We start from the raw sequence: 25,605 nt of genomic DNA on the forward strand, positions 1-25,605 counted from the left end.
TCAACCTTGTGATGACATGGCAAATAAAAGTATTCTATTCTATTTCTATTCTATTCTATATATGCCTTGAGCCAGTTCTCAATTGCCAACAACAATTCTCTCTCTCTCACACACACACACACACACACACACACACACACAAAATAAAAAATGCATTGTCATGTTTATCCTGATGTCAAACTGTGGAGCTGGGATCTCATTATTTTGACTTTCTGCGACTGTTCTGTTTGTCATCCTAATAATTTGTTAAGTTCGTTGGTGGGAATGCTTTTCGTTTTGGTACAGCTTACAGCTGTTTGTTTGTCTGTGTGTCTTTGCTGTACACACCCACGCTGAAAACAAACACATCGGCCACTCAGCTCGGTGACTTCACTGGACTTAACTGGTTTTTGATCCAGAGTGTTTTCATAAAGCAAACAGTGACAAGCAGCACTCAAAGTAAGAACTATGAGCCGTTCAATTTGATGTGAAAAACAGCAAAAGCTCAGTAATGCATTGCAAGTTTGTTTATAGCATGTAACTCTTCCACTATTACACAAAATAAATGTATCTCATTAAACAAGAAAACATTTCTTGTCATGATATGAGCCAATATTTTGTAAGAAGAAGCCAGGTTTGTTTATATCGCACTTTACACACAAACATGGTTCATCTAAAATGCTTTTTAAAAACCAGAAACAAAGGATGAAAACAAACACAAATTTGAGTGATAACAGCGATAAATGTGACGAGTTCACTGTCATCATATAAAGTCTGCAAGGACAAAGACTGCAAGCTGCTGACAGACAGGCCTCGAGATTACACTCATTCTAACAGCTGCCGTCACTGTGTCGCTGCAGATAACAAGATATAAACCTCATGTTCAGGGTTGTTTTGTGAGTGAACAAAATAAATGTCTGTCCAACACACAGACTGCAGACAGTGAATGACGGCTGAGCTGTGACTGAATAAACTGTGTCGGCCTGTTAGTGACATCAGAAATATTTCTTTAGTTGTTTCTCTCGGCCGCTTTTCGAGCACATATATCTGGCATTACACTGCGCAAACTATGGAGTAGGCTGCAATAACACACTGCATGTTGATGGACCTCTCTGCATCAAGTTTGCATGTTCTGTTTTGTAGAAATGGTTTATTGTCTGTACAATAACTTATGAAGGTCAGGTCTGAAAACAACAAAGCTGTATCATCCTCCAACATCAAGGTTGGAGGAAGATTTGTGGTGCACATACTGTGGATTGTTATCAGACACATTCACTGCAAACGCTTGCATAAATGATGGATTCCTTTGATTGGTTGAATGATTTTATTTATGGATTATCAGATACAGAAACAAATCCAAAGGATAACATGGTTATGGGAAACAATTTATGTCCAACATGGTCCCCAGATGTTAGAGGGGAGAAAACTCAAAGGAGCACACAGCATTCAACATTAAAACTAAATCTGAAATCCTTAAAATCCAAAAACCCATCACCAACAAACTAACAAAAAACTCCCACATCCAAAAACAAGGTTAGCCAAGATAACAATGTCGTTATAAATGTGATTATACTTTTGCAGAGTAAAATCAAACCATTTTCTCACTGCCAATAATCCACCAGTTTCATGCGAATTAGAGCAACGTATCCTTATACAAAGATTTGTATGATATAAAAATGCACATACAACAGGTTATATGATAGCTTACAAATTAGCACCCCACACAAAGCATCATCATTTCATGTACTTAACGTAAAGTTATGTAGTAAACATAAAGTTCTGCAGGTTAGGTTTATGAAAAGAAACATGGTGGGCATATTTTTGTACTTAACGTAAAGTTAGGTAGGTTTGGTTTAGGAACGTGAAGCTACATAGGTTACACTTAGGAAAGTACAGTTTTACAGGTTAGGTTTGGGGAGGGAAAGTTACATAGGTTAGTTTTATAAAAGTAAAGCTGTGTAGGTTTGCTTTAGGAAAACAAACGGTTGGGTGTCATCACATTACACGTAAAGTTACGTGGGATAGGTTTAGGCAGGTAACGTTATCAAAGGTTATGTTCAGTGAAGTAAAGCTACGTAGGTTACTTTTGCAAAAATAAAGATATGTAGGTTTGGTTGGGAAATTGGGTGTCATCATGTTAGGTAGCTACTTAACGTGAAGTTTAGGGAAGTGATTTTACATAGGTTACCTTTAGCAAAGTAAAATTAGATAGGATTGGTTTAATTAAAGTTACGTTGGTTAGGAAAGTTAAGGTATGTCTTACATTTACGAAGCTTAACTAAAGTAGGTTTTAGGTTTAGGACAGTAAAGTTACACAGGTTACGTTTAGGAGGGTTAGGGTTAGACAAACATGGTGACGAGGTTCCCAAAGATAAATCAAAGTTCACTTGTTTTCATACGGTTCCAAACCCCGGCCTCTTGGGGAAAAGTCCTATGTTTGTTTGACCAATCCACCACCCAAACCTGCCTCCTTTAATGGACTTTCACTCTTTATATTACTTACTTCTTTATACTCATCAGCGCATTGATCATGGGGTCGCAGCCTTCCTGATTATGTGAGATATATATGAGTTCTGCTGCATTAGTTTTGGTAGGGATACATAGGATCAGTGCAGGAGAGCAGCCTGATAAGAACTGCATGTCAGAAAGAGAATCACTATGAATCTCAATCCTGAAGCAAGCAAAACAACCACCAAGCAAAAGTGTCGTAATTTTTCACCTCTTTCCTCTCTGAGCTCTGCTAGCTTTTGACACAACCATTTTATTAGTACTGTAGTACTACCTGCCCTTGAAAGCAGATTGAAGACCCTACAGTTCGTCACGGTGTTGAGTTCCAGCTGACGCTTTGTTAATGTTGACTGCAGCTCTGATGGCAGATTTCATAGATGTCTCAATCCAGGCGTGAGGGAAGGCCGTGTGTTCACCAGCAAAGTGCACCCTGCCTTCGTGTCTGAACAGCTCCCTGGGTAACTCCAAATGTTGGTAAGGTGTGAAGATAGCGAAGGCGCCCAGGCTGTAAGGATCATCGCTCCACCTCTTCACCACCACACCTGTGCACAGAGACTTGACGTGCTCGCCGTGGATCTTTGCCAAATCTCTCAGAGCCAGCTCTTTCAGGTCTTCATCACTGGCACCTAGGAAGAGGAGGGAGTCATCAGACCAGGTGTAGGAGGCCAGGAGGACGCCGATGGTATCGTTGGTCGGGAAGCTGTGGCTGGGGTAGTAGATAAAACGAGACGGCCCGTCAGTGATGCTCTTTCCTCCTCGGATGTCGTTATCTTCCCAAAACTTCCTGCTGAAGGTGAGGACGATTTTAGTGGAGCTGTCGTAGTGGACCGACCTCAGTGCCAACCTTTTTGGGATGGAGAGAGGTGGAACAAAGTCGATAAAGAGAGCTGCCTTGGCTGTGGTTGTTACCAGGACGACGTCGGCAGGAAGGACAGTAATAGACTGTGGGCCTGTCCGGTACGTTACAATCACACCTTCATCTGAGTGCCTGATGCGGTTCACCTCAGAGTTGAGGTGAATGTCGCAATCATTAAGGAGCTTAAGAAGAGCATTGGGGATAAGGTCCGTCCCCCCAGTCACTTCTGTGTACCTTAAAAACAAAGAGACAAACAGATACTCTCATTGAGATTCTGATGCAGAATGGGAACCTGTAGACATCAGGTTCATGTATTCAGTCATTTATTTACATCCCCATGTGTGATGTTGACAGTGTGGAGTGTAGAGCCTCACCGAGTGTGATCATTGACATCAGTCTGGTCGTAGAGCATCTCAGTCAGTGCTGTGTACATAAGGCTCTGCTCGTTAAGCAGGTCTCCGATCATCCTCACTGCCTCTGAACTCAGAGTACTTTGTTCCTTCAGAAAATCCTGTTAAATAAACAAAGTCTATGTCATGCCTTCAGGGTGACTCAGAAAGACAGCTTTGATATGAAATGTTTTTTTGTTGTGAAGATTCCAAAAACATCAGGAATCAGAGACTCATGGAAACTTAGTCTGGAGATAAACTTGCTTTTTAACCACGCCTTTGTGTCGACAATCAGCTGCGCCATGAACAGAATTATTCACATGCTGCCTAAATTCTACACTGGAGGGCACACCAGAAAACTTAACTTAATGTCTGAGGATGTGCACAACCAACACACCAAACAGACACAGGTGATGCGGGGCAGACATCATGTGCAACTGAACACGCAGATAAAGGCACGTATATCTTTGACCATATGGAGGTGGTTCCTTGTTTTCTCTGTACAGATCGCTCAACCAATTCCAGATATTTGTATTTAGACTGTATAATATTTAGATTTACAGTTAAGTGAGGACAATATATGGACATTTGAAATAACAGGACATGGGACACTTTTCTGGGTTCTCTTATCTGAAGTTTGTCCAACACTTTTTCTTAATTCAATGATTTTTACTTTTAGCGGTCACATTGCATGATTCTGCAAAACAAAGGACTCAGGTGACGGTGCGGTAAGCGAGTTGTGTCATTTCCGGTGTTTCTGTGACAGCGTCTCTGTACTGCTCTGGTGAATTCTAGTAGCCTGCTTTCTCACTTCAGTTGCTTTAACGTTGCTTTAACGGGAACTGCCCATCGGTTCGACAGCCCACTGGTTCGACATCCCATTGTTCCGACCATATTAAACTCATTGTTCCGAAGTCCGTTCCGAAATCATCNCTGGACTCCTCACCATCCCCACCTCACGCCTCAGTACCATGGGTGCCCGAGCCTTCAGCTGCTCGGCACCCAGACTCTGGAACCCATCCCCCCCCCCCCACACACACACACACACACACAGAAGACAGTCAGACTCCTTCACATCATTCAAATCCCAACTCAAAACCCACCTGTTCAAACTGACATATTCACTCTAACTGGACACTGTGCACTACACTTGTTTTTACGTTGATGTTTTGTTTTAACAATGTCTTTTATCCTCTACGCTCTGTAAGGTGACCTTGGGTGACGTGAAAGGCAGCTCCAAATAAAATGTATTATCATTATTATTATTATTATTATTATTATTATCAGTTTTTACATTTCATGACATCACATTGTGTTTTACCTGTACAGAGTAACGGTCATATTTTATCAGTGCAGCCCAGCAGCCATAAGCCTCCACATCATCTTTTACCTGCAAAGAAAGGAAAAGTCACTTCCATGGAGCAGATGGTGTTATAACAAGTATTTAAAACTGAGCTCTGATGAACCACCAATGTGTAACTCGACTGTATGGCCAAGCTGGACGCAAAAAGCAAACCAGTGGAAGTCTAACGTACCTTCTGCAAAGCAAACTGTAGCAGTTGGTCAGCTGACTTTCCTTTCTCACTGGGCCACACATCATAATTCAGATCATCAGGGTGATTTTGCACTGTGCTCGTCTTCTTCAGAATCCCATTGACATAGTAAAAGGTGTTCTCGTCAACCATCCTGAATGTATTGAGCTTGAGCCCCAGCTTCTTAATAAGCCAGTGGAGGATGCTGTGGACAGAGGAGGTGATGGTGGCAGAGTTACAGCAAGTAAAGTGTCATGACTGACATTTACTGGTGACACACACAGACAGCTATTTGAGATTTGATTTAAGTCATAAAGAAGAGTAGTGGTGGTAGCAGTGTGGTAATAGTTTGCAGGCCTGAAATGTATCAGCACCATAAAAAGCTGCATTAACATTCCTTCTACACAGTCATGTCAGTCTGTGATGGCAGAGGGCTGCATGCATGTATTTATATGTAAATGCTCGACTGAAAAAAATCCCATAAACTCACTGGTGATGACTTGGGATCCTCATGGCTCCCAGTTCAACATACCAGCCCTCTTCTTCATTCCTGTGGGTAATCACTCGTCCTCCAACACGATCACTAGCCTCTAATATGGTGACCTTGTCAGAGCAGATAGACACACAGAGTCTTTTGTTGTAAATCTGTATCCTTAATTATGTTTTATATTGTATTGCTCTGTGAAGCACTTTGAATTACCCTGCTGTATGAAACGTGATATTCAAATAAAGCTGCTTTGCCTGTTATAAATGATGACAAACTAACATGGTTACTGGGTAAAGGGGGAGGCGAGTGACGCCCTGCAGCTCATTTCTTTCCCTGGAGCTTCCCAGCGAGTTTATCTGCTGGCTTCAGCTCCAAAAAGTCTTTGACAGCACAGAACATGTTTTTATTGTGCCTTGGTTTTTATATTAACGTGTAGCATATGAACCTGCTGCATGTACCTTGTGTCCTGCGTCCTGCAGCAGCATGGCAGCCGTCAGTCCGGCCATGCCAGCTCCGACAATGACAACGTGTTGTGGTGTACTGGTTTTTGGAAGGCCGTTCTTAATAGTGTGCTTCAGCTGCTTGTAGTCGGTGTCATTCAGACAGTCAGCCAGAGTGTCTTCCAGGCTGAGAGCAGCAGTGTGGCTGGAGTACAGAGTGAGGAGCAGCACACCGACAGCAACTGGAAACAAATAAACGGTTTAGTCCAACGGGAAAGTACAAAAGGTGGAAGCTGAACGTAGGAAAAAACACAGTTAAAACAGAAGAGCAGAATGAGGGAGAAGGAAACACTGAACCATAACAATAACAGAAGCTATGTAATCTATGATTGTAACAAATATTTAAAAAGACTACATGGTACAGACAAAGTTGTGTAAATGAAGAAAACTTGTTTCTGATGTTTAATTCACAGGAAATAATCACTGGTTTAACCCAAACTTCCTGCAGGTATTGTGTTCACTACTGAGGTTAAACTAGGCTAATTAACTGTTGTTGTTAAACATTACATATATTATGAGTATGCATAAAATACGTCAGTTAGTCAGGGGTCATCAGCTGACTCAATGATAGGAAAGGGGTCTTTTCTAAGGTTGGGCACCACATCAGGGAAAGTCCTCATACAATACCAAATATATATATAAATTAATGAAGCACAAAATACAATACAATATCAAAAGATAGACCAAAATATATTTACAAGGCTTCTTAAATATATATATGTAATTTATATATATATATATATATATATGTACATATATACTAGTCCATACCCACTGAGTGCACAGTTGCCCATGTACAGTTTCACATGGTGTGTGTTTGGGATACAGGTCATAGGAAATTGCAGATTAAATAGTCACCCCCTGTGGTTGTATGACTCCACCCATCAGTCCAGTGTCTCTGACAGTCTCCATGCAGTTTCTGTCAACGGTTAAAATAAACTGAAAAGGCTGAAATAATAAATGCTGAGCATCGCTGTAATAGAAGTAGCAAAAGTCGCAGTTGAATAATATTAGTTAAAGTTGCATTAGTCGTAGTTTGAGTAGCAACAGAAGTAGTGGTAATAGCAGCAGCAGCAGTGTCAAACCCATTCTGCATGAAAGATGTGGAATATTTCATATTTTTTGAAAACATATTGATAAACTTAAAGTCCTGGATTTAAAAGTTGAATAATGCCCATAACATCTGGAATATGTGACACATTGTCAGGTTGGATGGAGTTTCTAGTTTTTAGTAGGGAAAACAAGACTTAAAAAAATGCTACACAAAAGCTTTCAAATGTTTTAAGTCCTGAATGTGTGTATGTGTGTGTGTGTTAGGGTGTGTTATGGTGTGTGTGTGTGTGTGTGTGTGTGTGACTTCACCCATGGAGACACATCTCTCACACTGCTGGCCCTCAGTTACAAACAATAACTCCAAATCACTTCAGTGTTATACCATGATCCGGGCAGCAGCGGCTGCCTCAGACACAGTTGCTCCCCCAGGTGAGCTGAGCGTTAAAAAAAACGTTACCGTAAAAAAAAAAAAAAAAAACCTGTTCTCTAGTCTATAAATGAAAGTTGCACCAAATGTGTGAATCTTCCAGTAAAGATAAAGATAAGCCTTTCTTCAGTAGGATCCACAATGTGAAGTGGACTGGTGTTTTTGATTTTCTATGTCTGGCCAGTGTTTCTAGTGCCTGTCTCACCAACAGGAGCAGGAGCCAGTGAGACTTATTAAAGACTGATTTAGACGCTACTGTTCCTAAAGGAAAACAATACTCACATAATTTCCAAGTCACCACGTGTGGATCCATCTCAGTCTGGAAGCTCGTCTTCTTTCTGTCTCTGGTGGTCTCAGGCTTGGTTTCCCAAGCTGGCAGGTTTTCCGTCATGGCGTCCGTCTCTGTGTAGTGATCACTCAGGTCAGGAAGGCAGGCTGACTGTTTTTAGGAGGAAATGTCTCTGTCTTTAAAGGTGTGATTAAAGGATCACTGCGGCTTTTATGTTGTTTTGTCGTTTTATCAGGTGCCTCCCTCAGGCGTCAAAATGTCATTAAAGCTAATTCATTTCTCAGGAAAGTTTGTGAACTAGTTAAACTAGTTTCCTGTTTCACAACAGTAGGTATTGTGCAATACCTTAGAATATTTGTGAAGTAACACTCGACACCTGCAGCCTCATACACACACATACACATGTATACACACACACACACACACACACACACACACACACACACACACACACACAGACAGATGTAACACTGCTACAACCTCTGCTGTTTTTTATTGATGGTAGTAATAATGCTAGGCACTGGTTGCTACAACACGTCCTCACTGTGACCTCGTCACATGTCCACGTTTGGTCATGGACTTTCCACGTCCACATATGACATCCAAGGTACCCTGGGTGTGTTGGTTGTTGACGTTCTGGGACGCCGTATCAACTTCAGTCTGTTACATGCATTGCCTGTTTTCAAAATACACTTCTGTTTTCACAGGAAATGCACAGTTTGCACACAGGGCAATCAGCTGACTCAGTGATAGGAAAAAGGGACTTTTCTAAGGTTGGGCACCACATCAGGGAAAGTCCTCATACAAACGGCTGCTGATAACAGTGGCTGTTGGTTTTCTCAGGAAAATGTGTGCTGGCACCAACTTGTTTACTGGTCTGCAGCAGTTTCACTAAGTATTGAGCAATATCTTAAAATGTTTTCTGAGAAACACTGGGTGATAGCAAAACAAACATCTTCACTGAGGCTGCAAAGCTGCGACCTTAAACACCTGCGGCAGTAAAATGCATGTTCATCCAAACACAGCATCTATAACAGCCACTAGAATCCATAGATAGGCCTATATATAATCATAGATGACTCATTCCTGTGGCTACTGGAAGGAGGAATGCTGGAGACTAGGAGGCCAGGGTGCAGGCTGGAGCATTCCTCAGCATTTGACGCTGAGGACAGCTATGAGCTGAAACGCGTCCATTCGACTGCTGCTGTTCAATACACTATATTAAACAGTAGCTATACTTATTAGTGAGTGCTGTCGGGTTTGTCTGCTTTGCTGTAATTTTGTGGACCGGCACCCAATTACACTTTGAGACTTTTGAGTGAGCACGTCGAGTTTGCTGAAGACTTATCTCCATACACAGCAGTACTAGCCAGCCAGCCGTGACCTCCCCAAGATGGCGGCGACGCTGACGCATCGCTGAAAGAGGCAGAAGCCGTCAACGAGGTGTCTACTGTATATGATATCTATGCAGTACACACATACTGTACAAACACACACACACACACACACACACATATGAAGCTCTGTTTTCGTTGATGGCAGTAATGTTAATTATTTAGAGAGCCCTGAGCGACAATGACCTGCTGCTTTTCTCTGGAAAATGTGTGCTTGCACCAACTGGTTGGTGTTTCACACCACACAGGGTTGCCAAAACACGGAGCAACAGTTTGAGACGTTTCAGTGGTAATATATTACTGTAAGACAACAAAACAACCAACACTGACACGCCTAAAGGGAAAGGCACAACTGATCCTCAGGGAGGCGTGGGAATAATAATAGAAGTGATGATAACCTTTCAAAACAACACACACTCATACATGCAAGCATGTGCACACACACACACACACACACACACACACAGCTTTATGTTCTGTCCGTTACTATAAGCTATTATATAGCTTCTATGTGTCACGATAACATTCATCGTGTCGACTCCTTGTTCACACTGCTTTGGACCAGGGAAACATGGAAACTGTAGCCATTAATATTTTGAAAGTTCTCTCCTATGCTTCCTTGGTGTTTGCACTCTCAGAGGTCCTTCAAGATAAATGAAAGACTCATACAGTATAATTTATCTGAGGGACTCTGCTCAGGAAGATTCTCGGTGCTGTCGAACAGGGAGATCCCTGCTTTATCAGACCGCAGACAGTGCAGCGTTCACATCCTCATCACTGCTGCCAAACCACGTGCTGTGAAGAAGGATGCAGCCCTGCCATGGGCGCACCAGATACTGTTTTCAGAGTCTTGGTTGGCCGAGTTGTTAAGTGAATTTTTAAAGAACCCTTACATCGCTCCAACCTCCTCTGCATCGCCACTGGCCAGCATTGAACCTACAATCTGGCATCCTAGCCTCCACCCTGCACCCTGACTTTCTAGCCTTCAGCCTGCACCCTGACTTTCTAGCCTCCGGCCTGCACCCTGACTTTCTAGCCTCCGGCCTGCACCCTGACTTTCTAGCCTCCAGCCTGCACCCTGACTTTCTAGCCTTCAGCCTGCACCCTGACTTTCTAGCCTCCGGTCTGCACCCTGACTTTCTAGCCTCCAGCCTGCACCCTGACTTTCTAGCCTTCAGCTTGCATCTCCATCTACTTGCCTTCAGCTGGGACCACGGCCTGCTACATGTCAGCCTGCACCTCTGTCTGCTAGCTTTCAGCTTGTACTTGAGCCTGCTAGCCTCCAGCCTTCACCTTGAACCGCCTAGTCTTCAGCCTTCTTCACGGCCACTGAGGTTTCATCCTGAACCCCAGCATGCCAGCCACCAGCCTACACTCTGCTCTGTTTGCATCGGGATGATTAGCCTGCAGCCTGCCTTCCCTGATCCAAAGTCCACTGCCTGCCTGTCCTAATGCTTTCTCCCCTGAACAATTCAGTGGGCCTGTTGAGGAGCTACCCTGATGTCCAGTGGCCATCTTATGACGGGACCTTCCTCTGATACCATGGACCAGAGGAAGGCAAGGGTCCCCCATGACTTCCGACACCATGCATGCAACTTCAATGAAATGTATTAATGAAGAAATGAGAGATTAGATTAGATTACAACATCAAATCTGTGATAGAGATCAAACTGTGCACACAGAGGCTACCAGGCATGACACCATTTCATTTTCACACCAGACAGGTTTCCCAAAACATTGAGCAACGGTTTAAATTTCAGTGGTAATACTGCATGACATTCAAACAACCACCAACACTGACACGCCCAAAGGGAAAGGCACAACTGAGCCTCAGGGAGACGTGACACCATGTCATTTGAATAAACACCAGTCTTTGTTTGCAGGTCATTTGAATCCTGTCAGACATGACGGACTTGATACCACGAGTGATTCAAATGTCCAGTGTTTTGGTTTTATTTAATAGTCCATCAATTGATGGTGACCCTGCGCTCTCACCTCACTGTGGGAGAATCATGTGAAAAGAACATTTGCCTGCCGCGATTTAGAGCAGAGTGACATGAAATCTATCATTTGTTTGACAACATGCAAATAAAGTCCTGCTGCTATCACTGTGACATATCGGTGCCTTTCATACACACAAGCATTAATTAATATTAGACTCACACACTCGTGACGAGCAGTCAGTGAGTGTGGACGTGCAGCAGAAAGATCTGACACAAACACAGCTGACAAGGTGGGTGTTCTTCAGTTACACAGTGATTTTTATTTAATATCATAAAATGATTGTTTGTCCACTGAGATCATTCAACATTGTCCAGGTTTCTAAAAATCATCATTTACCATCACCATTTTTATTTTAATGAAGTTTAATTTTATGAAGAGAATCACTTCAGTGATGTATGTCGTCATTATTTTAACTTGCTGTGGCTAGATTTTTATTTTTTTGTCAATCCTAACATGTCTTTGTTTTTCTTAATCGGGTGGAAATGGACTTCCAGTCTTTCTTGCATGAAACTCTTTGAAACAACATTTTCTATTCTACCAAATTATTGTCTTCTAACAAGAAACTCTTCATGTTAAGGCAACAAATCATTTTGTTTTGTTAGAGCAGGCGATTTTTCTGCTACTACACAAACATTAACATTAAAACAAAACCTCACCTCAAGACTTTTTCATAATAAATTAATCATTTTTCATTAATTTCCATTTTCCATTTCAATTTTCTCATTCCAAAGAGAATGTGAGCATCAATGAGCTGCCTACTTTTACACATGAAAGCCTTCAGATGAGTCACAATGGGAACATTTCGGCAGGTTAGCTGTGCTCAGCTAGTGAAGGTTAGGCTCAGCATGGAGTCACACATGCTAATAAATAATCCACAATATTAAAACAAATGTATTTGCTGGGGCTATGGACACAATCTGTGCAGTGCGCTGTAGTTCTGAATCCCTTCAGTCAGCTTTGAAATGAAGGAGAATCTTGTCTTTTTGTCTCTGTTAATTTATTTATGTTCCTCTCATCTCTCTTTTCTCCACTGAAGCAATACAATGCAAACTGATATGTTGGTCAACGCCTCTTCCTCCTCCATGTACTGCATGGACGTCTCAACTGGATTGTACATCTCTATTGCCTTCGCCGCCACAAAGATCCTCCTCCTCCCTCTCTCCATCCTCGTCCTCTACCTGGGTCACCAACGATGGCGGCAGCAGCGCTCCTTCTCAACAACCAGCCACTCCGACATCTTCACCTACCACATGGCTGCGACTGAGCTGATCTATGCATTCGGGTGCACAGTCACCTTTTGTGGCATCTACACTGAAGTCTCTGTGGTGGGGATTGTGGGGGCTTATCTGTCTTCTATGGCTTTCCCTAGACAGACATGTTTTCACATGCTGACCTGTGTGGAGAGATACCTGGCTGTCGTCCACCCCGTCACCTACATGGGGCTGAGGCAGTCAGGTGGGATCAAGACACGAAATATCAGCATTGGATGTGTTTGGCTGCTGAGCTTGGTGTGGAGTGGTGTAACTGTTCACAGAAATTTTCTCTACGTCTCACATTTCTGCTTACTGGTCTTCTCTTTAGTGGTGGTGTCTTTCTGCAGCCTTCGTGTCCTCTGTGTGCTGCTTCGTCCTGGGCCAGGGGAGGTGGGCAGGGACAGGAAGCAGGTGGATCAATCAAAGCAGAGGGCTTTCCACACCATCGCAGCCATAACGGCAGTGCTGTGGCTTTCGTTTGTAGGATGCCTTGTTTGTATCGCTCTGAACAACTCACTACTGCTGAGACACACTGAAAGTTGTGCGATTCTGATATCTGGATTGTGGTTCACACTGCCCAGCAGTTTGGTTTTACCTCTGCTGTTTCTACACCGAGCAGGAAAACTGCTCAATTAAATAACTCATGAGCAGAACCGACTAATTTGACTTTACAGATTCTCTCATTTGAGATGACAAGTTTTCATTTTTTATGTGCAAAATCAGATTATTGCCAGTCAACCAACCATTAATTAACATGCACGCTTTAATTAAAATGTTGCAATGGAGTCGATTCTAAAACTGTTTGAATAATGTGCACAAAATCTTATGTGGAAAGTGTAGTTCCAACACGCTCTCATCCCGAGTTGTCACACATCACCACTGTATCAGTGGACTTTTGCATCTACATGTTACACGCTAGGTAACCTTCAGTGTGTGCACGGGACGTCAACAAAAGCACATGGTTACCTTTAGAAAAAAACCATCATGGTTTGGCTCTACATTCATACGGAAGCAAACAGCGGCTTCCCAGATGAAAGTCCAGGGTTTGTTGGACCTATCCACGAACCCGCCAACCCATCCTATTGGGACTTTCCAGCTCCTTATACAGTATGATGTTGTTACCGGTTTGTTTCTAACTGATGCTGTCCTGCGTCATATCATACGGCGGCGTCAGAGACCTTTTGGCGTTGGTGTCTGACGCCGTCATCACTGACAAAGCAGTGGTATTTGACGACTTCAGGTTAGAAACGGGTTGGTCGTTCACTTTGCAAAATTAAAAAGAGTGTTTTGTTTGTTTTTTTTAAAGGTTGCAAACATATATTAAGCAGATAATCAGGTGAGAACCTTTTGGAACTTTGAGTTTGTTCCTGTTTTGTTTTTGTACAGCCTCAGCGTAGGAGTGAAAGGGTTGCATAATAGATGAGGATACAGTCAGCTGGGACCCTCCAGAACCTGAGTTGCTGAAAGCAAACACTGGGTGCGGTTACATGATGGCTTCTCATTCTGAATGAAATAAATCTGAATGAAATCATCATGAATTAAAGTCTTTCCAGGTAATTTACACCTTTATTTGGGTCTGCACAAGGTTTGGGGCAGGGAAGGTTTCTGATTGGATAGGGGGCGGGGCGGATGTTATGTGTTTACGTTTAACGGAAGAAAACACTGTAGTCCTCACTCCGGATAACAAGATGCTTGACGACGCCGTTCTTAGTGCCTTTTTGGGGTTTGTTTTGCTTATATTCTTGAAGCAGCAGTACGACAACAACCTTGTTCTGCTAATGCTTCATCTGTTGAGGAGGAGAAGGGAGGTAGAAGGTCGAAGAAGGGAGGTAGAAGACCGTGCTGTGGCGAATGGAAACCGGTGAGTGCAACGAGTCCGACTGCTCTATCTCAGCCCGTTGCTATGCGCGCTATATACGTCATGGCGCCAGAAGGGCAAGGAAACGAGCATGCGCAGAAAGACCGGAATGAACTTAAAGAGGAATGAGTGTATACAAGTGAGAGAAATTCTTTCATGTGTGATTTTTGTCATTTTATTTTGTTCCTGTATCCGGAGAAGGAGAGCTGCTGAGGGGAAATAGAAGAACGAGTCTTAAAACCCAGAAATGAGTTGGTATTTTACCACGCCCGGTAACCTCGTCAAAAGTCGGTGGGTTTTTGGTTCGATGTCTGAGGCTTGTGAATTTAGAAACCTTTCTGTGTCTGAAAAAATCTAACAAGTGGCTAAATGAGACTTCAGAACGTCATCACAGCCAACATGAATTTACAGCCTCATTGTGGTGGAGACGTTAAGTCATGTGACCGTGGTGTAGGTCGTTCATAGCCTAACGTTAGCTTCTTACTTCTGGAAATTGCAATTAGGCTCCAAAAAGTCATAACGTGGTGTCAGTTAGTGAAGATTATCTTGGTGGACAAAACCTGTCAGTATGTTCATCTGTCACAGAGATTATTTTCTGCAGTGAGCCAGAAGCCAATAGAAAAATCCCACTGGCCTTTTGACGAGGGAACCAGGGAGACGCTAACCTCAACATCGGCCATATTTTTACATCTTACTCAGCAAATAAGGGGTTTTATTTTGAAGTTGTATTTAGTTGGTGATTGTTGAGCAGTAGAAAGAGGAACTACAAAGGTTTTCGTGACTTTTATTTACTATTTTTTTTCCTGTTGAGAGTGAATGAAGTGCCAGAACATAGTGATAGGTACTCACTGGACACCTTCTCCAGGATCCTGAAAACAAACTGGAAAAAGACAACCAAGCCCAGCAGGGCTGAGAGGGCCAACCGCTGAGTGGGCATCATGCTTCAGCCTGCAGGTCTTTGATGAATATATCTGTTGGTATTTTGTGTTTAATTTATTGCTTCATTGTTACTCGTGCTTTTTTATGTGCGTTCTTCTTCAATATTGTTAATAATGACAGCTGCTGCTTGTACTACTGTTACTACAGGTGACCTAAATTAAGTAGTCCAGGGGCACACTGTAGATTTGGGCCTACAGATTTCAAAATTTTGTTTTGAGCACAACTCTTTAATAACAGATTGGTTTCTTATTGTGTCCCTTGCCAGCACTTTCTCTCTCTGTGTACCATTTGTCCAGGTGTGTATGCTACATACACTAAAATAAAAGATATCTTAATGGGAGCCATTTCCTGTGCCTTGGTTTTTGTGGATTTAGTTCATTGGCAGATATCAGTGTGTTTTACTGGTGTGTGATACTGACTGAGTGACTCCTGACTCATGCAGCACATAAAGCTTTGTGTCCCTTAACTGGTCATTTACGGCAGAAAAGTTTTGTCAGAAGTTTCCAGCAAAGTGTGATAAGTTATGAGTGGCAGGTTTGAAAACCACAGAGCTCTATTTAATGTAACGGTAATGCCTACAAGTCGCCAGCAGAGGGCGACAAAGCTCACAGTAATGTGCAGTATCACCTCTTTATTGCAGAGGAGCACTCTGAGCACTGGTTCTTGCGACAGAAATTAGTGGTTCACATACTATCGACTGATGTCAGAGACAGTCATCACTCAAGCTGCTGCATAAGCCTCAGCTCCCTCTTCATCACATCTCATCACCACCACCAGAGTCCAGCCTCTTTTTGTGAGAAGTTACAAAAAATGAAATAATTGACATAGTGAACAGATTCAAGAGCAAAACATCTCTAGACTGGAATGGGATCGATATGATTTTGATAAATAAAGTTATAAGCAATATTGCTGACCCTCTAACTTACATCTGCAATCTATCATTCAGACTGGGTACTTTTTGAAAGTCTTGGAGAAACTCTTTGTGGACCGGTTGGATAGTTTTATTGAAAAGCATCAGTTACTTATAGACAGCCAATACGGCTTTAGAACCAGCAGATCTACTTCAGTGGCACTGATGGAAGTATTGGAGGAACTAACTAATTCAATAGAAAATAAGCACTATGCAATATGGAACGGTATGGCATCAGAGGGGCGGGGCTTAGTTGAGTCAAAAGCTACACTGAAAACACAACAGTTTGTACAAATAGGTGAGCACAGGTCAACATGTCTAGATATAATCTGTGGAGTGCCACAGGGATCAATATTGGGACTAAAATTATTCATATTACATATTAATGACGTGTAAAGTTTCTAGTATGTTAAATTTTGTTATTTTTGCTGACGACACTAGCATAGTTTGTACTGGGCAGAATCTAAACCAGTTGTTGCACGATGTCTCGGTTGAATTGGTTAAACTGAAATTATGGTTTGATTGTAACAAACTCTCTCTAAACATTAGTAAGACCAACTTTATAGTGTTTGGAAAGAGATTGATTCAACCAAATACACTGGTTGAAGCAAGTATTGATGACATCAAGGTTTAAAGGGTCTATGAAAATACTTTTTGGGGGTGATAATGCTCAATAGCTTTGAAGGGTCGGCATACGTAAGCTTGATAGCTTCAGCCTACTCTTTTTCGATCTATTAGTGTGTGGTTCTTTGGGTGTCCGATTGCACATGCGCATATGCGATCGAATAAACTACTACTACTATCCTTCAGCATCTGCTTTTGATGTTCTGGGATGGGACGTCAACAAAAGCATGTGGTTAGGTTTAGCAAAAAACACTATGGTTTGGCTCTACATTCACACAGAAAGCGAACACTGGCCTCCAAGGTGAAATCCTTCCATCCATCACCCGCCTACCCTAAAGGGACTTTCCAGCTCCACATTGTGTCATCACAAGTGGCATTTCAAAGTGACACTGTGCAGAAGAACATCAAACAGACACAACCAGAGCCGCCCTGTCACGTTATGAACTGACGCAGTCTGTCTGGCCAACCGCTGGTGTGTCATAACAACGTGAATGGAAGCTTTCGCTGTTGGTGTCTGATGCTGAAGTCGCTAACAAAGTGATGGTATTTGACGACTCCTACGCAGGCATGTATTATGAACGAAGACGAACTTGCATGTTAACAAAAACAAAGATTAGATCATGTGCAAAACAAAGACATGTATATGAGTCAAAGAAATTAATTTATGGAATAATGAAGAAAATTAATGGAAAATGTGAAAAACATTTAATAGATTAAAACATTTTTAGAAAATGAGATAAATAACAAATATGAAACTGAGTTATGAACAGCAGTGTGTGTACACAGTTTGTAGTTTGGGACTTTGTATATAATATATATTTAGCTTCTTCTTCCTCATAGTATAAATCTAAAGAGAACAGTAGAAAACAAATCATGTAAAAGAGTGAGAGTAACCGCTTTTATCGGTCAGCAAAACTTGCTTTGCTTTGTCAGTGCTTAAAAAGTAGTGACATTGTAAATGTTTGTTATTATTATCATTTTCTTGTGTGTGTGTATTTGAGTTGTATATCTGAATACAGATACAGAGACAGATTGTTTTGTTGGTTGAACAGATACAGGAACAGATAAAGTTGTTTCTGTGCACCTGTGCTCATGAAGCAACCAAGAAAAAGTGCTGGATTAAAGATTCTACAGTTCGTCACGGTGTTGAGCTCCAGCTGACGCTTTGTTAATGTTGACTGCAGCTCTGATGGCAGACTTCATAGAGGTCTCAATCCAGGCGTGAGGGAAGGCCGTGTGTTCACCAGCAAAGTGCACCCTGCCTTCGCAGGCGTGAGGGAAGGCCGTGTGTTCACCAGCAAAGTGCACCCTGCCTTCGTGTCTGAACAGCTCCTTAGAGTACTCTAAATGTTGGTAAGGTGTGAAGAGAGCGAAGGTGCCCAGGCTGTAAGGATCATCGCTCCACCTCTTCACCACCACCCCTGTGCACAGAGATTTGACGTGCTCGCCGTGGATCTTTGCCAAATCTCTCAGAGCCAGCTCTTTCAGGTCTTCATCACTGGCACCTAGGAAGAGGAGGGAGTCATCAGACCAGGTGTAGGAGGCCAGGAGGACGCCGATGGTCTCATTGGTCGGGAAACTGTGGCTGGGGTAGTAGATGTAACGAGAGGGTCCGTCAGTGATGCTCTTTCCTCCTCGGATGCCGTCATCTTCCCAAAACTTCCTGCTGAAGGTGAGGATGATTTTGGTGGAGCTTTCGTAGTGGACCCCTCTCAGGACTTCCATCTTTCTAGTGGAGAGAGGTGGATCAAAGTCGATGAAGAGGGCTGCCTTGGCTGTAGTTGTTACCAGGACGATGTCTGCAGAGACGTCTGTCAAAGAGGACTGGTGGTCTGTCTGGTACGATACAATCACACCTTTATCCGATTGGCTGATACGTTTGACCTTGGAGTTGAGGAAGATGGGGACGTCAAGGACTGTGAGAAAAGCATTGGTCAGGAGATCAGACCCACCAGTCACTTCGTCGTACCTTCAAAACACAAAGACACAATTTTAGCTTCAGTGAATTGGGAACAAATGTGACAGAATGTTTGTATGTATTGTGTGATGACAACACTGATTGATAAAACACTTATCAGATCTGACCCATTGGTGTTCCAATCACCCTGAGCCAATGACATATCATCTTTAACCAGTTTATCACTGCCAGCTGCTTTCTTTGCTTCTCGGCAGACATGACTAATAGGCCATAAAAAGCAGGTTGTTGTAATCAAGCTAAGCTAAAGACTGATCTTCCTGCCAAACCTTTGCTTCAATAAAGATTAATAAATAAACAAAGAAGTGCGTTATAGCAAAAACTGAGAGAAACCAAAGCAGTAAAACTGTCTATAAACCAAGTTTGTCCCAAAACAGAAGCATTTAATGCTGCTCTCAAGTCTCCAATGTGCAAAGTCTGTGCACGTGTCTGTAGCAAGTGTGCTAGAGTGGTTTATCTGGAAATAAGGAAGAGTTATAAAGATGTTTTCAGTTTAGTTTTTGGCATCAGCATGCTGCAAACAAAGTGCATGTTGGATGGTCGAACCTTCTCCACCCAAACTTTTCCAAAGGTTGGAATTCTGTGTCTACGGACAACGCGGCAAGAACGCTGATTGTTCATTTGTGCAGAGATGAGGAAGTAGATAAGGTTTCAACTTTTTCTTCTCATCATTGTTCACATAACTTTCAGCTTTCACATGTACAAACAAGTGCAACACCCTGAATACCTGAGAAAGCGTCTAAAAAGTGTGCGTTCTTTTTCCTAATTCAACGATTGATTGCATCTTTTCTCCGTCACAGGTCTAAAAGCTTCTGCTATGAGATGTGGTCTGATGACACTTTGTGCTAACTATTTTGTTCCAACTTTGGTCCTGAACTAAAACTTAACATGTTCTTGGACAAATGTAAAAGCACAAATGCGTAAATCAAACAATCGTACGTGGTGGTGTCGCTGACGTCGCTCTGGATGTAGATCATCTCAGTCAGCGCCAGGTGCATGAGGCTCTGTTCATTAAGCAGGTCTCCGATCATCCTCACTGCCTCTGGACTCAAGCCTCCTTCTTCTCTCAGATACTCCTGTAAAACAACAAACAAATGTTTTCTGCAGTCAATGTTCAAGCCTTCATTTAAACATAATTATATCACAAGCAACAAACAGTGCTAGGACGCTATTGTGATGTTTGATCTTGATCCTCTGACGATTCGCCTTCCACCATGAAACAGGAAGTTGTTTAAACTCAACTGTACATTGTCCAATCTGAACCACATTTCTCATTCTTGATAAGGGTCCAGGCCCGAGGACATCTACATGTCAATACTGACTCATGGTCACAGCTCCACCTACAGGCAACAGCAAGTTACTGGTTCTCTACTTTCACAACCTCGTTCTAGCAGGTTAATCAGATTCATCTCAAATTAGGTCAAGGAAATTCAAAGACCTTCATGATGCTATGATGTGAAGATCTTGAGTTTTCATGCAACGTTATTGTCATGATGAGCCCGACTCTTTGCGTGTGCCCCCATGAAACAGGAAGTTGTAATAACGTGACTGGACTGCCCTTTATAAGAGTCAAAGCTTAAAGACATCTGCGTGATCCTGTAGACTCTTGGTCACAGTGCCAGTTACTGACAGGAAGGTCAAACTTGACATCCAGCAACATAATGCTTGTTCAGTGTGCGCTCTCTAGTGCACACAGGAAGTGCTACAACATTTGCAATAGATCATTTCCAGTGCAGGATTGAACACCTAACCCATGCTCATAGTGTTTGACGGTCAGGGAGCTGTGTAGCCACGTCAACCAGCGTCCAGCCAGCACCATGTATGGGAAGGTCCGTTTACCTTGAATTGTTCTAGAATTCACATCATTTGTTTCCACAGCACACACTTGTGTGTTTCAGACTCAATGTGTACTTCAGTGTGTGCACATCATGTTGTGATTTACCTTCACAGAATAGTGGTCGTACTTCCGTAGCGCAGCTTTGCAGCCATGTGCTTCCACTTCATCTTTCACCTGCAGAAATTTACAGCCAGGTGTTATTTACAGTAGTGCTTCAGCACACACCCATCATCCAGCATATATATACATATATATAACATGTTTCATTGTATAAGTTAGATGAATATTTTGTCTGTTTGGCTCATTGTGTTTCAGCTCACACTGGTGTCAGACACTCCAGTAACAGATCATGTACTGAAACATGAGGTACCTTCTGCAGAGCTCGCTGTAGCAGTCGGTCAGGTGACTTCCCTCTTTCGCTGTTCCGCAGTTTATACTTCAGGATGTCAGGATTTGCTTTCACTGCGTATGTTCTTTTCAGCAGCCCATGGACCAGGTAATATGTGTTGAGGTCCTCCATGATGAATGGGTTTAGTTTGACTCCCAGTTCTTGAGCAAACCAGCGGACGATACTGTGATGAAATGAGACACTTGATGGCCTGTCGCATTCTTATACACACTTTGAGATGTTTGTAAAAACAAATGAGACATTTGTGAGTCGACTGGAAAACTGGGCACATCCACACATCACCTTATGATTTTACAGAACTGGTGACCGAGACAGTTTCACACTGTGCACTCCCAAAATATCACCTGTCGAGGAGTGTTGGATTTTGTGTTGATGTGATGCTCAAGTTTCTTTTAGGAATTGCTGCTATTGTGATCATCTAAACTAGGAATGAGTGAGTACGCCATCTCCATGTTATCTGGATCAGTGTCTGTGCTCTGAATGGGCGGCGTCTAACCAGGAGGTGGGTGGGACCTAACTTGAAAATGGCAGAAGATGTTATTTAAGGCCTGAAAGTAGTGACGGCCAAATGAAGCCTCATGAACCACTTTCTTTATTCTCTGACTCCACCAGATGGCGCTCTGGGTTTAAAGATAAAGGCTGAAGGAATGACAATGAAATGTGCTTTCAGACCTTTGTTGAACAGACAGCGCCATCCAGTGGCTTCAGAGTATAAAGACAGTGGTTCATGAAGCTTCATCTGGCCATCACTATGTTCTGGCACTTCATTCAGTCTCAACAGAACAAAAAGATAATAAATAAAAGTCACCAAAACCTTTGTAGTTCCTCTTTCTACTGTTCCAACAATCACCAACTAAACAGACAGACAGACAGACAGACAGACAGACAGACAGTTGTTCATGAGGCTTCATTTGGCCGTCACTAGCTGAGAGTGGGTTGATCAGAAGTTGCTATATTGATTATTTATTAGAAAACTATGTGAGTAATGAGTGTTTTCCTCACAAGTACAGTTGTTGACACATTTTACTCACATGATACTCGCACTCTTGAAACGTACATTACCTGTACCGGACACCTGATTTACCCGAGTATCCGAGTTAACACACTGGTGTATTGCAAACTGAAGACACACTCTTACTCACTGGTGATAACTTGGGATCCTCATGGCTCCCAGTTCAGCATACCAGCCGTCTGTTTCATCCCTGTAGGTCATCACTCGTCCTCCAACACGATCACTAGCCTCTAATATGGTGACCTTGTCAGAGCAGATAGATAAAGCACTGAGGCAGAGGTGTCGGATTCCTGATTTTAAAAAGATCTGATTTGTGATAGTTTATAATCTGAACACAGATTGTTTGGTGTCATGGTGGGACAGTTTAAACTAACACAGAGTGTGATTACTGTGCAAATATGTCTCCACAGAATAACACATTAAATGTCCACTACATTTGTATATGTGCATGTTTTAACATCTACTTTACAAGTTTTACTGAAGCATCTTAAAACTGCTTGCTAGTTATGACTTTTATGAGAAAGTGATTATGCTAATTATCCAGACATAAGACTGATGCAAAATAAAGTATTTCTGATTCTGATTCTGAAATCACTGTAACATTCACATGCATGAGCTGGTGAGCATGTAGCTGGGTGTCCATCACAGTTTTGCACCAAATAAATGCGATATTTCAACAATTGGGGCTTGCAGGTGTTTCCATTGAAAGGTGTTGGACATCTAAGCCGTAATTCTCGTAAAAAAAAAAAAAAGGACGTCCAGAGTCTACTGCCTAAACTTATTGATGTTGGCAATGTGGTTTTGGTTGCATCTACTGCTGCTGCCGTGACCATTTTTAACAAAAGACGAAGGCAGCAGATGATAGCGGTTTCCTCTGTCCACACGTACGTGTCATTTTGTTTTGGTTATACAGATGGAAAAGAACCCATCCGGTGACGTAGTGGGGTCACGTGACGTGTTAATGCGCTAAAAGTGTTTCCATTACACTTTTGCGCCAAATAATTGCGATATTTCGACAATTTCGATAAAGTACAATTGCAGCTTGCAGGTGTTTCCATTGAAAGGTGTTTGACATCTAAGCCGTGAGTCTCGCAAAGCTCCCTCTCGTGGGATTACGTAATTCTCGTCAAAAAATGGATGTCTGTGACCATTTTTAACAAAAGACGAAGGCAGCAGATGATAGCGGTTTCCTCTGTCCACACGTACCGTGTCATTTTGTTTTGGTATACAGATGGAAAAGAACCCGTCCAGTGACGTAGTGGGGTCACGTGACGTGTTCATGCACTAAAAGTGTTTCCATTACACTTTTGCGACGTACATCTGTATCGACACGTCTGAAAAACCACCTCATGAGAGCGTAAAAACTTTTTAGCAATATTTGAGAGGTTTTGCTAAACTCAGGCGTTTCCATTACCTGTTTTCTATTGCGCTGTTTAGATGTTGCACATTTCTAAGGGTGATGGAAACCCAGCTTGTGTTATGTGGTGGCTGCATGTCTGTCAGCTTGTTTCAACATGTTTCTGCCCCCTGGTGGCCAACAAAACTATTAAAGGAGCTTTAAAGTAGTGATGGTCAGATCCAGCCTATGGCTGCACTCTGTTCAACAAACGGCTGAAAACAGACTGAATTTACTTTTCTGAAGCATTTTTCTTTAAACCAAGAACACCATCTAATGTGCTCTGAAAATAAAACTAAAAAATGGTCCTTGACACTTCATTTGGCCATCACTGCTTTAAAGTATCACCCTGCTGCATGCACCTTGTGTCCTGCGTCTTGCAGTAGCTTTGCAGCCGTCAGTCCAGCCACGCCAGCTCCGACGATGACGACATGATGAGAGTTATGTGTTCGTGGAAGGCCGTTCTGGATAGTGTGCATCAGCTTAGGGTAGTCTGTGTCATTCAGACAGTCGACCAGGTGTTCCTTCATGCTGACAGCAGTGGTGGTGTTGCTGAGGTACAATGTGAGCAGCAGCACACTGACAGATACTGGAAACACACAGAGAGAAAAACACAGCATTTAACTCAGTGTGAAAGATCTTTAGCTCTCCTTCATGTTGGGATATTTAATCAAGAAAGAAGAAGACTAGAGCTGGAGTCAGGTTGAGGCGACACTTGTTACTTTTCAAAACATGAAACAGTCATGACGTCATGTCTGCGCTGGCCTTTATTCACCTAGCCTCTACAACTCAGTGCAATCTGTCCTTCAGCATTTCTTTCTAAACTTGTGTCCACACCAGGTGCCAATAAAACTATATGTGCAAGTGAATTACACAAAATGATCTTGATGATCTTGTGTCATACGCTGAATTAGGGACTGATCTGCACCACAATAGCCAATCAGCATTGAGATCCTGTGGGGACGTGTGACGGCGAGGACGTACCAGCAGAAGTTCATTCACTGGAAAAACAAAAGAGAAGCTGACCCACAAACACTGCTGCTAACTGAAGACAAACTAACACTGTGCTCTTGAAAATGCATTGACGGTGGCTCCCTGGTTCACCGCTCGGCATGGAAAAGGGGCGACAGTTACGGTGCCATTGCACAGTCATACGCAGACTTTACCATGCGCCATTATGACAAAGCAACTGTAGTTTTGGATGGTTATAGTGAAGGTCCTTCCATCAAAGACAATACTCATCAGAGACGAGGAGAAACCACCCACCTGATCGTTAGCTTCAGTGCAAAGACTGAGGTGATGCAGATGTGGACACAGTCAAAACTGCAGTCAAGGCATCACAACATCAGACCCAACCTTGACAGGGGAGGATACAGACTTCTTCTTCTCTACTATGCTGAGACAAACAACAGAGGCCTCTGTTTTCCTTCAGACAAGTCCAATGTCTGGATAATAAACAGTCCAGTAAACAGCGCCCCGCCCTCATTTCATCACGCAGTCATGACCATCAAACTGACACCATAAAACATGGTGCTCAACAGCAGAACTGCTGCACAGCGCTCATTTCTCCAGTGAGTCAAATCCACAAACAAGGAAACAGATCAAGGAACTGACCGCAGCTAAATCTGCACGTACATCACATATTTAAAAGCACAGCACAAAAGAAGTGAAACTAAACTCTGACACTTTCATACCTCCAGCAGTCAGTCAGATTAAACACCAACGTGTCAGAGGGGCAGACTGACAGCCACGTTCACACTTTCAGTTCACTGATTTAAACAAAGCTCACCTGTTGGGGGAGTTATAGAATATTTATTCAGACACAAGTAAAGGAAAACACAATGTTACTCACATAAGTTCCATCTCACCACATGTGGATCCATCTCATCCGTTTGGAAGCTTGTCTTCTTTTTGTCTTTGATGACGTGAGGAAGAGAAAAAGAAATATGAGAAACTAAATGTTTAAACCTGACA

The 25,605-nt window shown here is 42.6% G+C and overlaps 1 protein-coding gene across 2 annotated transcripts; it reads right to left on the reverse strand.

Annotated features, from left to right (window-relative positions):
• Nucleotides 1-1,343: 1,343 nt before the first annotated feature.
• Nucleotides 1,344-25,604, reverse strand: LOC126404728 (L-amino-acid oxidase-like). 2 transcript variants are annotated; one of them, XM_050068121.1, is made up of 8 exons: nucleotides 25,484-25,604; nucleotides 23,994-24,220; nucleotides 22,366-22,478; nucleotides 21,185-21,386; nucleotides 20,920-20,988; nucleotides 19,917-20,053; nucleotides 18,408-18,971; nucleotides 1,344-3,013 (listed from the first exon to the last, which is right to left on the reverse strand). In XM_050068121.1, the coding sequence occupies exons 1-8, from the start codon at nucleotides 25,512-25,514 to the stop codon at nucleotides 2,788-2,790; spliced, it is 1,569 nt and encodes a 522-aa protein (XP_049924078.1). In that variant the 5' UTR covers nucleotides 25,515-25,604; the 3' UTR covers nucleotides 1,344-2,787. The 2 variants fall into 2 exon arrangements, with proteins under 2 accessions (XP_049924078.1, XP_049924077.1); XM_050068120.1 differs by lacking the exons at nucleotides 18,408-18,971; nucleotides 19,917-20,053; nucleotides 20,920-20,988; ... (2 more) ...; nucleotides 23,994-24,220; nucleotides 25,484-25,604 and adding exons at nucleotides 3,718-3,854; nucleotides 5,054-5,122; nucleotides 5,268-5,469; ... (1 more) ...; nucleotides 6,210-6,433; nucleotides 8,014-8,149 and having other exon boundaries at nucleotides 1,344-3,577.
• Nucleotide 25,605: the final 1 nt, after the last annotated feature.

This window comes from Epinephelus moara, chromosome 17, assembly GCF_006386435.1.
Source record: "Epinephelus moara isolate mb chromosome 17, YSFRI_EMoa_1.0, whole genome shotgun sequence".
NCBI lineage: Eukaryota > Metazoa > Chordata > Actinopteri > Perciformes > Serranidae > Epinephelus > Epinephelus moara.